The following is a 15613-nucleotide window of genomic DNA, read 5'->3' on the forward strand; positions in this document are numbered from 1 at the left end:
TATAACAGGTGATAGAGAGCAAAAGTGGATATTTCCGGGAAGTCTTTTTCAAATGAAATCATGTGCAATTGCACTAAGCAATAGTTATAAAATCAATAGCAAGTCTCCTTGAGATCCATGGATAATCTTAGTTAGGAACAATGCTTTATGCTTGAGTTATTTTAAACATAAACATTATACAGCTGCACACTGCAGTCAAGATGAGTCATTCAATCTAATGTCTTGAGTAAAAAGTGTTATGAAATTGATCAAGTTTGCAGAGAAACCACAAATGTAGTAGAAAATTAATGGTGCATCCCAGAAAACTGTTGCTATGACAAATTTCCACAAATGCTTGTATTTTTGATTGATTTTTAGGTAAAGTGACTGAGATCAATGCAAGTCTGGCGTCATCGTGGCGATCTAGTCACAGAGATGTTTATATTGATGATTTAATCATTTAGTGACATTTTCTCGTTTTATTCACCACTGAAAAGGAAGTGAAATAGTAATGTGGTCAGCTTTGTTTAGCACTGATTATATGTTTCCCCTTTAATAGTTAACACTTTCTGTAAATTAGACATATTATAATCAGGAGTACAAAAATCCATCAATTTACATCCATTTTCAGAGTAAGGGTGTTTGAAGCTATGGGTAGCAATATACTAGAAAGAAAGATCAACAAGCAGTTCCAACTCTTTATACTGTTTTCTAAAACATTAAATATCTTCACAAATATTATGCCAAATTTGTAAAATTCACATGGTTAACATAGTTATTTGCCATTCTTTTTTTTGTCAAATCTATGCATTAAAACACATCTCTACACCTAGCAGTACTATATAGATCTCTACAAAAAAAGTTGTTATCTTGGAACATTTATGTTGCACTTTTTTTGCCAGTTGAAATTAACATTCCAATGTTTGATATATGAACAAAGAGTTGAAACATACTAAAATAATTATCTCCAATTCGTGTCATTATTGAGGTGTCTAGGTCATGAATTATATACACTGGTTAAGTTTAGTGTGTCAAGTAGATCAATTTACATTTCCTAAATATGTTTATTTCAATACCATTTTCTAGTCTACACTTATAAATATAGCACAAAGTTGTTGGCTTTCTTTTTCTTTTGTTTGCTTTATTTTTTGCTCAGATCATATATGTTTTTGTATGTCATATGAAGTTGTACCATGCATGCTTTTTCATCAATGGAAATTGTGACTTCACAATGAATTCTTAATGCAGACTGTTTGTACAAAAACATTGTTTAAGAGTAAGAAAATACAAATTACAAACCATCAGAATTCAGAAAAGAGAAGCGGAAACTCTCCATGGCCATTTTAGGTGTCACAATTGTTTTGTTTCTACGTCGTACTGTATCTGTCCCATCGGAATCCAAATCCTGAAATCAGAAAAATTGAGATAAATATTACAATTAAGTTATAAATCAAGATATCAATTTTCATATGCCTAAAATTCAAATTTGAGGGTAAGGTTGTTATTTTGTTTTTATGGGGGGTAAGGATGTTATTTTGTTTTTAAGTGGGTAACAGAGCTATATGCCAGACATGTCCATAATCTCACATATGCTACAGCCTTTCTCATTGTAACAGCAAATCACCTCAAACCATTTGTTTCATAGCTATTAATTATACTTCCTTGTAGCCCTAATTCTTCTATTTTTTAAGTATGCAAAATACATAATCCATAATCAATCAAGCAGTCCTATAACTATTTGATTCAATCTAAACAGCCGTCCACTTACAGATCAATCATACCAGCAAACCAAACTTTGTATATAGATGTAATGGAGAAACCAGGAGCTATATGATGAAGGATGGCCAAGTGAACTCTAGGCCAAGGCTGTACTGAGTTCTCAAAGTAACATCTTAAACCTGCTGCTAATTTCAAGCTATTTAACATAGTAAAGTTTTATGCAAGTTTTAAGATGCCCACTAGAGTGTATGATTGGATCACATCTGAATATAAATATAAAACAATATATCAACCCAAATGAAAAGTTGGTTACTATTTTAAGGCTGAGTGCTTTGATGATCTTTGATAAGAATCTTACTTTTATATCTTTAATTACATGCTTCAATACATTTTTCAAATAGCCATGACTGACACTCAATATTAATTATTCAAAGAGATTATGATTGTCACAAGCAAAAAAATAAACGATTATCCATGAGAAAGGAGTTCAACAGTAAAAAGGAAAGGAAGTTGTGTACCACAATTATTTCCAGTAATAATTTATATTTAGGTTATAATCTACAGCAAGACATATTCTAATATATGTAAATCTATAGTTGGATGATTTGTTAATTTTCTGTCATTTCAGGAGCTTTGTGGCTTTAACATGGTGTGGTTAAACAAAACTGGAAACTAAGATACCAGTATAATAACATTTATGGTAATCAAAGTGAAAATAGCCATCAATGACAGAAATAGTTTTAATAGTCATATTCTAAACAAACCTATATGCATACATACATAATATACATAAATAATTCCTACAAACACACTAAAAGACATTTTTTTTTCTATAAAGCCTAAAACAACACTATCAGATTCAACTATGGACATACCAAAGTTTATCAAAGATTAAGTGCTACTTAACCTTCAAAAGAATTTCTTATCTGATGGAATTTCAGAACCTGTTTCCAGTAAGGTCACATGGACTTTCAGTCTACAAATCAGACTAAAAATAAATTATAATTGTGCTTCTTTACAGGCAATCCAACTTGATTTTCAGTCTCTTTAACAGAATATTTTGGTATTTTGCACCTTTTGCACTGTCATCACTGTACAGTCAAATAATAAAACTAAAACCTTTCTTTGCCATAGTGTTTAAGCTCACTCTTTTGACATTCTGACTAACTTCATCATAAAAAGAGAAATGTTTTCATGAACTGAGTCAATTATTTATGCTTTAATAGCATTTATGACATGGGAGAACTAACAAAAAAAAACATATTTATTTTGTCATACAGTCCCCTCAGAAATTAACAGTACAATTTATTTTAAACTGCTATGTAATAAAAGTATATAATTCAGTTTCTATCAAATTTAGCATCCATTTCTTTTTCACATTCCAGTAATGATGTTAATCGTATAAAGTCTGCCCTAGATTTCCGTTCAATATTGTCTAACTTGATAGAGACCTATAAGGCAAGGAAGCATTATCTACTGAGACAAGAAATCATTAGTTGTCATTGGGAGAGATCAGAACCTCTCATTATATAATGTCTACAATCTCATCCATAAAGACAATACAATTATTTCTTACAGAGACATATACTAATGTAGGGGTTGGTTATTGTTACGCTATGCACAGATAAAAACATACATCCAATACTTAGTCTTAATGGCACCATAAAGTTTTTCAGAGACAATCTGTGTTACATGTAATTGTATTATAGCATAGAGTGCCAATGTAAATGGCTAAATATTCAGTCTTAACTTATTAAAAGTAGAGGCAATCTGTCATACATGAAATGGAATTAAAGTAAGGAGCGAGTGTATAAGTAAATATGCAGCCTTGTAAAGAAAGGTTATAATCTCTCTCTAGAGACAGAGAATATCTGATATGATGACTGTTAAATACTTTTAGACACATTAATTGTCTGCTCAAGTCGATAATTGTTTTAACTTTCTTTAAAAACATCAATGACATTGTCTATGCATGGTTCAAAACAATTCAATAAGGATGTCCTAACTTTTAAAATTTTGTACTTTTGCAAGTTCTTTTTCACTAAGTCCTAAGCCTTAAAGAAGTTCTGACTTTGCAATCTCCTCTTTAATGTCTCTGAGTGTCACCAAGTCCCGACTTTCCAAGGTTTATTATGTCCTCTTTAATGTCTTTGATTATCACCAAGTCCTGACTTTCCAAGGTTTATTATCTCCTCTTTAATGTCTCTGATTATAACCAAGTCCTGACTTTCCAAGGTTTATTATATCCTTTTTAATGTCCCTGCTTATCACCAAGTCCTGACTTTTCAAGGTTTATTATCTCCTCTTTAATGTCTGATTACCTCTTTAATGTCTGATTATGATTGTCACCAAGTCCTGACTTTCCAAGGTTTATTATGTCCTCTTTAATGTCTTTGATTATCACCGTCCTGACTTTCCAAGGTTTATTATCTCCTCTTTAATGTCTGATTACCTCTTTAATGTCTGATTACCTCTTTAATGTCTGATTATGATTATCACCAAGTCCTGACTTTGCAAGGAATTATCAAAAATATTGGACATTACAACACACAACATTATAGCACCAAGAAGTCCTGTGGATCAACACTTCAAGTTCACCAGTAAACAATATGTTCAGCACTTTTTAAATCTTAATCTGTTTTCTATAAAAGTTTGACAAAAAAATCTTGCTATATTTTGATTGAGAAAAGACAACAACTAATGCTTTTTTAAATAATATTTTATCTCCTTCTGGAAACATGTTAAACTGTTTCACTGGAAGTATCCATTATGTTTTTTTTTATATTTTTCTTATTTTAAGGACAAAGTTGACTAATAATTGATAACTGTTACATTATATTACTTGTTTTATTGGTCATAAATAACATACAATCAATCAAATAAAAGTGGTAACACCCAGAGGTGTATTGACCTGATCAGGCTGGTTAATAAACCCTGATATCTGCCCTCTGACTGATGAAATAAACCGTTCTTCCCCAAGAACCCTTGGAGATTTGTCTTATCTTACTGAAGTCAGCATCAATAAATTGAACTGCCAACACAAGAGAAACAGTCTGACCATACAATTAAACATTTTTGAATTTATATTTTCCAGATAGCAAACAAAGAAAAAAAAACAATCATGAAAGTTGTTAAATAACAACATCGTTGAAAATCTCTTTTGTAAGATTAAAATATATGCTACAAGAAGTTAAGTTTTTCTCTAGACAAATTATTTTATTTTAGGCATTAGAAATTGCATTCTTTTACAATTTTGAATCTGTTTTGATAAAAAGTGCACAAAAATAACTTTCTTACCTTCACCTATGAAATATCATGTTATTTTTTTATATATCTGAACTCTTATAAATTTTCTACTGTATTAAAACCAGCTTCCTGAGCCTGAGGGTACCAGTAATCACATCACAAGTATAGCACACCTACTACACAGGACAGGGTGTCAAAACACATTTTAATCTTGTTAGAAAACATCCATGTTACTCCAGGCCATCATATGGACAATTACCACTTCATAATGTTTATACTAGCTGATCATTTCCTTATCAATTTACATAAGAAAATAGTCTTAGGCCAAAACAAATGATTTTTAAGCTATATACAGTATTTTCAAACCTTAAAATTTCACAGATAGTCTTTTAAATTCATCATTTAGCACCAAATTTTAAAATATTTTTGGTTTGTGTGTTTCTGGTGACAATAGATTCTGAAACTTTCTTAAGGTGCATTAAATTTATAATTCAATTTAAGGTGTTTTTAAATCAAATTGCCTTGTACAGACAGTAGCTCATTAGCTAATGGTCTTCAATTTATATTATGCAGGCATACATGTATCACCTATAAAAAGGTTGTGTATTTGCCTAGACAAGATATTTCCAAGTGCACAATTTTTTGCTTTGTTTTTAACCGTGTCTTATGCCAAATTCATAAATAATTTAGATACTTGAGTCTACAAAACATTTGGAAGAGCGATAATTTTCAAAGTACATTTTGTAGTAGTATGTATTTGCAATGTTAAACTTGAAACTAACCAAAACATAGGTGTGACCTAACTGTCATACACATGTTACATAAATCACATCATGGATTTACAGATATATGGATATGTAAAAATTTGATTGAATACACCAATATGCAATTACTGCATTGTATACTCCTTTCTAAATTTTGTTGTGAAGTGTCATTATCAACATTCCATCTTTATGAGCAATCTTTTTCACAAATTTCTGTATCAAATGAAACATTCGATAAAAAGTGCATGTAACATTTAGTTGCAGTTTAAAATGTTTGTAAGATTTTTTTGTACTTGTTTGTCTCATAAAGTCCAATGATATCTTTTACTATATTAATAACAAGGATATTGAACATACTTTTTTGGACCCTAAACATTAATGCAGACTGGGAGAAGACAAATAATACTAATACAGTCCGCCATTTTCGTGTAATGATGGTTCAGAAGGGTAAGAAAAGATGCTCATATGGCCTGTTCCAGGAACAATTGTGGTTTAACATGTAAAGAGCATGATAGCATCATATTTTGATTTATTTTCCTAGTAACACCAGACATGGTTGTACATCTATACATCCAACAAAGCCAGAGACATTGCCAGCATAAGTCTAATGATCTGGAATGGATGTAGTTCACATAATCATAGTTCTTTACTAAAGCTACCCTTTGGGTTGATCCCTGTAGAATATCTAGTTCAAGCAGAGATGACACAGTGATTCAGTTTAAATCGCTGTTGAATGACAAAACTAGTAAAAATGTTACATTTTATACCATCAGTTTAGTTTACCATCACTCAGGGCATTTTTACAAACTCATTTATAGTAACTATTTGAATTTATAAAGTAACTTTATTTACCAGACCTCCTGGTAATCTTCTTTGAAGTTAAGTTTTACCCTGTAAAGACCCCAGGTATTAACTAACTTAGTTAGAGTGACCTTTTTATTGTGCAAAGGACTATAAAGTAGTACGATTCATGTGAAACATTTTATAGTTGTGTTTTATAATCATGCTAACTAAATATTTCAATGGTAAACTAGTATGGTCAAGAAACAGCTTAATGTTAAAGGTAAAGCATACTATGATGAACTTGACTCCTGTTAGCTGTAGCCATCAGTTGAAGCATGTATATTGTTCACTTTGAGCCCACAAGGGAGAATATTTCATTATCATCAAACTCCCACTAAAGTCATGCTGTCCTTTGATAGAATATGTCAAAGGTATATAATAATGCAGTAATTGTCATTATTAACCTCCTCAGTCAGGACTACCAACATACTATTGTCTAGAAATCAATAGACTGGTGTGTCATTTATCAGTACATTTATCACTTTGTCAAAAAAATGCTTAAATTGGGAAAAAAATGAATTTAATTAAGTTAAATTTTTGTATCCATTTATCAAAATTCCTAGAAAATTCAGAAGCTTTAATTTGTAACATTTAATGAGGGACATTATCTCAATTGATGCAGAAAACTTATGGGTCCACTGTACAAGGTGCAACACCAACTGGAACACAAATCCTATCTTTAATATGGTGTTCTTTTACTCCACTGTCCTAGATGAGGGGATTGTTGATATCTCACAAGCATATTTTATTCTTTATTTGCCTGTTCCAAGTCAGGAGCAAGCAGTTGTTGTTGTTGGTTTCTATCATATTTATTTTTTGTTTATTTTTTTAGCCTACATCAGGTAGTTTGTTTACCCTTTTTAATTGTTTCACATTTTGTCATGTTGAGACCTTATATAGCTACCAGTAACCATATGGTATGGGTTTTGCTCATGGTTGAAGGTATTCAAGTGACCAGCTTATAATTGTTTACATCCTCATCTTTTAGTCTCTGGTGAACAGTTGTCATATTGGCAATCATACCACATCTCCTTATTTCTATATATGTATACAAGAGACAAAAATATGACTTACGGCTGCAGTGTATGATAAAGTAATATCCACTTTGTTCATATTCAGAATTGACTTGCCATTTGCTGCAGACAGTTCTCTATATCAATTTATGGCCAAACAAATAATCTCAAGTAAGAAATGTAAGACGTAAAACAAATAAATGTATATTTATACTTCAAAGTTATCTGTTGTCTGAATACTTATATATATATATGCACGGATGTATTGATTGCATGTGAAAGCCTATTATTTTCCTTGACAGTAACAAAATTTGAACATCATTTCAAGACAAATGCTTCAGGCTTGCAGACTTTCATACGGAAATTACATTTCAGAGTGCTAAATTCATAATCTAAGGATTATTTTTAATACAATTAAAACATGACTCCTCCCCCACTCTATCGTACTGAACAATTTTTGTCTATGTTATCTTGCTGAGTAAAAGTTATAAAAAACGTTAAATATTTCAAGGATGTCTGACACTTAAATATACACTAGGGTATTGTGTTTTATCTTTTTTAAACCATGCAAGAATGTTCCTTAATGAAATTATCAAATACATGTAGTAATGGTTTTTTTTTATATTATATGCCTTTTCAAATTATATTTTACACCAGGATTTTGCTGACCTACTTCCTGGACATTTATTTGCTTTGAATAAAAGAAAATGATAGAAAGGATATATCAATATAGTTTCTAAGAACCAGATGATTCTGTACATGAGCTTATTCTTTTTTATGTTTGGTGTAATATAGTCAGAAATTGTTTTTGTAATATCTATTTCAGACTTATCCTCAATCTAGTGAATAGAAGAAAACAATTTGAAATCCTTGAAAATTGCAAATCTAAAATGGTTATTCAACTCAAACAGTCAACAAACTTGTTTTCTTTTGTCTGGAAAAATATAAAATTACCAATTTCAATTACTTCAGCTAAAATTTGAGGCGCAGGCCAGGGTAAATATACATTTTTTAAATCATAATACATCAAAAATCACTTTACTTTTTCTCAAAGACATCCTTGAATTCTCTGCAGCCGAAAATAGATCATCCAAATAAACAGATCTTGAATGGTTTCAAATTTAAATTTTATATGATAAATTACCCTACGATTTGGCATTGATTCATACCAGAAAAAAAATCCAGAAGTGAAATTTTATCTGATACACTCAAATACCTATAATTACACCGATTTTAGTGTAATCAATATGTAATCATCAACATAGGTAATAACATTCCTCTCCGCCAAAACATAATGTGCAGAATTACGTAATAGATCGTCTAAAACATTATATATCTCAAGAGAACATGTAATAAATGGACCATAATCACTGATGTTTTACTTTTGATCCTTTGTCTAGCTACGCAGGGTTGTTGAGAACAAGTGTACCTATACTAGATAGCTTAATCATAACCATCTAACAGCTGATGCTGAGGTGACAAAGAACCGTATTATATAAGATGGCCATGTACTCGGAGGACATGCAAGTTATTTTTACCATATAATTCTCTGACTTATCTAACAGCTGATGCTGATGTATGTACTCCCAGCACAGACAGGCTATTATACACATAATCAAACGGAATCAAACAGCAGATCTCATCTGTTTTGGTGGACAACCAATTCTTGATCAAAAAGACACTTTGAAACAGTCCAAAGAACTGATTAAGCTCAATATAATGACCACAGACAGTAGAACAAAATGATAATTTATCAAAAAGACACTTTTAAACAGTCCAAAGAACTGATTAAGCTCAATATAATGACCACAGTAGAACAAAATGATAATTTATCAAAAAGACACTTTGAAACAGTCCAAAATAAGCTGATTCAGCTTAATGTCTTAATGGCCACAGTAGAACAAAATGATAATTTTAATATTCAGAAGAAGAATGTAAAAAGATATGTGAGCTAATTATTGTAAATTGTTTGAATAACCTTTACCAGAAACAACAAATGTTCTTGACATTTCTTTGTAAATCTATCTAAAAAACAACAAGGCACCAAGCAGATAAGTTTTCATGTGAGATTATCATGATTATAGAATTCTGACTTCCAGATCTCCTATCAAATTAGCTATAAATAACATCAATACCTTTGTAATATAAACAAAACTACTCTTTTATTATTTTTAGAAATAATGTGAGTTCTTTCTAGGTCTTCACTGATTATGAAATGTATGCAGCTGGAATTGCCTTCACTTCAATTAACTGTCAATCAGCCTCACTTTACTGCATGTTTAAATATGGCAAAGGAATACAATTATTTCACCCCACTTTCATCCTGCATAGTTATACATAATAATTTGAATCCAACCTCATACTTCATGTTAAATTGACTTGTTGATATCTGTAATAATTCTTGACTGGAGATGCTCAGTGGAGATGTAGGGTATTGGTAGTTTAGAAACAATATTTGTTCTGTTTTACTAATTGAAAATGAAGTAATTTGTTGGGATGTTTACTCAAATTCTTAGATTATATCTCAGATAAAAGAACCTAGTTTTTTTTCTTTATTAGATTTTTATGTTTCAAATATCTTTTTCATTTCTAGAAATTCTGTAACCATGGTTTTGTCAGATGATAAATGGCACACAGAACACTAAGATGGGTGGAAACAAGAATCTCTCAAGTGTGTTCAAAACAATCTAACTGATTTGTAGAAACATACAAACATTGTGAATCTTCAAAAAAACACTGATAAAAGATATTGAATTATTCCCTATTAAAGAAATTGAAACAACTGAATACTTAAGAATAAGTAGAGAGCATCCATGAATGGTTTCAGATGGATAGTTTTTTCCCTATTTTATACTGTGGGAAAAATGTCCACACTTACTTTCTTATTTTAATAGGGGTAACCTTCTAACATCTTTATAAGTGATTCAACATGATATTCACAATGAGTTACCAAATGGCTACAGCAGATCAAAAACCAGCATACTCCAAGTTGTTGTATGTCTGAGCATTTATACATTACAGATCTGATTATTCAATTAAAATATGCACCAACCTTCTGTGATTAATATAAGTCTGCCACATTTTTAGGCAACTACCCAGGAAAAAAGAATCCAAATCTCGACAAATTCAAAGAAAGAAAGTAAATAATAAGTTGACAGTCATTAATTAGTACAGTAGTAATCTCCAAAGAAAGAATCAGTTCAATCTCATTGTTGTAAACAAAGTATACGTAAGTTAGTCTTTTTTAGTTCCAAAACTTACACGTTCTCATTGAACAATTAGATCACTGTCCCCCTTAAGCATTGTTAAGCATAGATATACACTAACTAGTGGTTTGACCTAGACATAAAGGACTTTCTTCCAATTCCAAAAGTTTGAACTTAGACATACATTTGCAGGTCGTCAAAGTAGTTATCCTCTTATATTAGGATAACGTGTGATAATTTACTTATTTTCGTGCTTACATACCTATCACTGTATATCACTTGAATTATTGTAAGTGTGTCCAAAGTCTCCTTCAAAAGACAAAACACTAAACCCCTCCTATAAGGAAGTATATCCTCATTAATCTTATAACTATCTAATCCCATGTTACAACACTGACGATATTTGTGGTGTAACATTTGTAAGATGTATTGGACATAATACATTTGTTTGTTACGATGACAAGTTCAAAATAAAAACATGTCATTAATAATTAAAATACATAATGTACAACTTGGGAGAACTTGATTTCACTGAAATTCAAAATCTAAATTTCAGATTCTGATTGTTTCACAGAGAAAACATTGTCAATTGAGGCAAAGCTTGAAGGTTTACAATGCTTTTTCAAGAGGTTCCAATCTGCTCTATCACACATAATATGAATTGAAACATCATTAATCTGTAAGCATGAGAACATTAATCTCCTGTCCTAACCCTGACAAAATTAGTTATTATTTATTGTCCTTGGCAAGATATGTTTGTTCAGTATAATGACAAGTTTCAAATAAAAACATGTCATTAATTAAAATATTATGACTCAGAAATGATTATTTTTTTTGCAAAATTTAAAATGGTGTCAGGAGTATAAGAATGACTGTCTTACCAGATAGATAAAATTGAGAATGGAAATGGGGAATGTGTCAAAGAGACAACAACCCGACCAAAATAAAAAAACACAACAGCAGAAGGTCACCAACAGGTCTTCAATGTAGCGAGAAATTCCCGCACCCGGAGGCGTCCTTCAGCTGGCCCCTAAACAAATATATACTAGTTCAGTGATAATGAACGCCATACTAATTTCCAAATTGTACACAAGAAACTAAAATTTAAATAATACAAGACTAACAAAGGCCAGAGGCTCCTGACTTGGGACAGGCGCAAAAATGCGGCGGGGTTAAACATGTTTGTGAGATCTCAACCCTCCCCCTATACCTCTAACCAGTGTAGAAAAGTAAAAGCATAACAATACGCACATTAAAATTCAGTTCAAGAGAAGTCCGAGTCTGATGTCAGAAGATGTAACCAAAGAAAATAAACAAAATGACAATAATACATAAATAACAACAGACTACTAGCAGTTAACTGACATGCCAGCTCCAGACTTCAATTAAACTGACTGAAAGATTATGATTTCATCATATGAACATCAGGCACAATCCTTCCCGTAAGGGGTTTAGTATCATACCATCATAACATATATGAGAAGAACATAACCCGTGTCATGCCAACAACTGTTTTTAGAATAAATGTGTTTAGTTCCGACGCAAAGACCTTATCAGTGACTCAATATTAACGCCAAAATATGCAATCTTTAATGACTTGACAACAGTATCGTAATTATATCCCTTCTTAATAAGTCTATTCAAAGGTTTTGTAAGTTTATGAGGTGAATACTGACACCTTTGTGCTTTATAAAGAATATTTCCATAAAAAATTGGATGTGAAATACCTGAACGTATAAAAAGTCTGCATGTTGAGCTATATTTACGAATGATGTCTTTATACCGATGATAAAATTTAGTAAATGTTTTGACTAGTTTGTGATATCGAAAACCCTGGTGTAATAATTTTTCAGTAATACATAAATTTCTCTCGTTAAAATCTAAAACATTGTTACATACACGAGCGAATCGTACAAGTTGAGATATATAAACACCGTAAGATGGTGACAAGGGAACGTCACCATCTAAAAACGGATAATTAACGATAGGAAATGAAAAATCATCCCTTTTATCATAAATTTTAGTATTCAGCTTTCCGTTAGTGATATAGATATCAAGATCGAGGAAAGGGCAGTGGTCATTGTTAGTATTAGCTTTATTTAAAGTGAGTTCACCAGGATAAATTTCATTAATATACATACTGAAGTCGTCATTATTGAGAGCCAAAATATCATCCAAATATCTAAAAGTATTATTAAATTTGTTTATCAGATGTTGTTTTGATGGGTCTTTGCTTATTTTTGTCATAAATTGTAACTCGTAACAATACAAAAAGAGGTCCGCAATAAGTGGTGCACAGTTAGATGATTATTTTATTTCTCTCTAAAATCATAAATTACCAGAATTGTGAATATCTGTTTTAATTTTGCTTTCTTATCTCTCATGCTTTGTAAGTTTGTCTCTCTGGTTCTTAATAAATCAGTCAATCTTCTATGGAACATCAAACTAGAGCTAAACTGTAAGGATTCCATTCTAAATAAGCAGTAAAATTCCTTATCCTATTCCAAGATTCTTCGGATCTGCATTAAACTAGATTTTCCATTGTTGAACCAAAACAATAAAATATTAATCCTTGGTATCTCAAATTGACATGTCCACATTAACAGTACCCTAGCTATCAGTGATTACTTATATAAATGAGCCAAGAAAATATCTGTTGGCCAAATTGATTTGGATATTTCATCCTATGCCAGAAACTCACACCTATCTTCCTACAGTTGGTATTTCCAACACTCCTCTCCCCTACTTACTGCATTCAAATGATGGCTTTGTTAGACTGGTAATTAGTTCTGATTAATAGCATAAACAATAACACTGGTTTCCTGCCAGGACAAACTGTCCAGTAAATTATCTACCAACAAACTAACAAATTAATATTGTTGTACTGGTATTATTCTAATGATACTTTCTCTAGAATCTGTAGAACCTTATAAACCAGTTCTCCCTTTCAAACTTCAATCTATAGTTGGTACTCAGCTTCACCTTAAAGTCTTCCGTTCCTTCTTTGGTAAATGCAATTGGCCTTATATAACTAGCTAGTGATTATTTTTCAATTAATATCATTTTTAGCTGAACCAAACAAAAAAACAAAATAACTGCTTCAGCTTACCATTCAAATGTTTATACCTATACCCATCAAGAACACAATATAAATTACAAAGATCTAGATATTAATACTGTAACCTACCAGTGGTGTTTGCCAGTACTTTCATAAGTCAACTTCCATTCCAAGCACTGATCTCTTCATTTAGAACACTTATAAAACTGGCTTCACCTTGCAACATAAAAATACCTTAGTACTAAAACTGATCTGACTACACTATCTGATGATATGACTACATGTATCTGACATGTCCAATTGTCTGTCAGTGCTGATACTATCTAATCAAAGGCTTCGTACATTCCAATAGTATCAACCAGAATAGCCAACATCATGAAAATACATTAAATGGGTACTAGGTACAAAAGTTTACTTCTTAGTCAGTTAGTGCAATGCTAAAATCAATGACTTGCAAAACCACATGAGATACATTGGTTTCAGTTTGGCTAGGACTTTGTTCATCATGTTCAAGGATTGTCCTCAACAAGAGAACCTGTTTGGAAAACTGATAATCCTAGTCAATTAAGATTGGAGTCGATTGCACCTGTTTTGTGTGGGGTTTGAACTCACAACCTTAGTGTTGACTAGCTACTGATACAGTAGTTTGACTACTCAGGCCCCTTGATCAACAGGCCCCTAGAAAGATAGAAGGTATCCAATTTTGGAGCTTTACAGAATGAGAAAAAGGTATTGACAGTTTGACTTCCAAAGTACATTGAAAGCTATAAGTGATATACACTACATGTACTGAGAAATATATCCGTCATCAAAAGCAGGGATAAAGATATTTGATAAGGAAGTTCTTGTGATACATCAGAGGGATGGTCAAGTGCTTGGTCCTTATGGTCACACTTTACTGGAATTATAAGATTATGTACTTGGTGGTATAGATCTAGATCATTTGTTAACTTGAGCATATAAGTGAAAAACTTATTTTGTAAAATCTTTGAATATTAGTCTCCTGCTTGCTTCTTATAAGTCACCAATCCTTTGTTCATGTTTGGACCACAGATTACATGCTGAAATACTTCATCCCTAACAGGTCTATGTCTACTTAATAGACTAGTTCAGCTTTTTAAAAATCTTATTCAAGAAAAGTAATTTATGAAGGAAACAAACTGTCTACTAACCTTGACCACATACCTTTTCCCAGGGTAAATTCTACCATGTACGCTGAGAAGTGCACTGATGAGCTGATGTGTACAAGGCCTTCTGGGTAAAAATCTCTTTTTAATATATCATTTAGGTAGCATACATTATAAATTATTGATGTAAACTATCACACCATTATATCATTAAACATCAAATGTGCCTATATAACATTTGGTAAATATTTCTCTCAATCAACTGAATTTACTGCAGTTTCATGGCTTTCCCAGATCTTTGTCAACTTTGTTTACCAACATAATATCAGTAACATTGATGCTGTAGTTCCAGTTTTCTCAATTGTATGACCTTGAGAATTTCAACTGGTCTTATCTTTTCTTATAACCAAGGACGTATAACTATTATGTCCTTGTTATAACTAATTCGTTTCCCTGCATACATCATAAAGCTTTAGACCAATAGTCCTCCATAAAAGGAATCTGACATGCCACAATTTGCTCTTACTTCACCTGACCAATTCCCCCTTAAATACCTAAACAAATCTCTGACCAATTCCCCATTAAATACCTAAACAAATCAATCTAGTAAGCCTGGCCTCTATGGCTACTATTATTCATGTCAAACCTCTATAAATTC

The 15613-nt window shown here is 31.7% G+C and overlaps 1 protein-coding gene across 19 annotated transcripts in view; it reads right to left on the reverse strand.

Annotated features, from left to right (window-relative positions):
* LOC134706296 (ras-associated and pleckstrin homology domains-containing protein 1-like) overlaps positions 1 to 15613 on the reverse strand; it is a 72156-nt gene that overhangs the window by 23356 nt on the left and 33187 nt on the right. For 16 of the 19 annotated variants that reach the window (XM_063565094.1, XM_063565101.1, XM_063565098.1 and 13 more), the window contains one exon: positions 1279 to 1384. In XM_063565094.1, coding sequence (XP_063421164.1) covers positions 1279 to 1384 — 106 coding nt within the window. Of the gene's footprint in view, positions 1 to 1278; positions 1385 to 4995; positions 5200 to 7625; positions 7680 to 11032; positions 11149 to 15613 lie in introns of those variants that run through there. The other 3 variants (XM_063565110.1, XM_063565107.1, XM_063565109.1) reach the window with 3 other exon arrangements.

Source organism: Mytilus trossulus, chromosome 2, assembly GCF_036588685.1.
Source record: "Mytilus trossulus isolate FHL-02 chromosome 2, PNRI_Mtr1.1.1.hap1, whole genome shotgun sequence".
NCBI lineage: Eukaryota > Metazoa > Mollusca > Bivalvia > Mytilida > Mytilidae > Mytilus > Mytilus trossulus.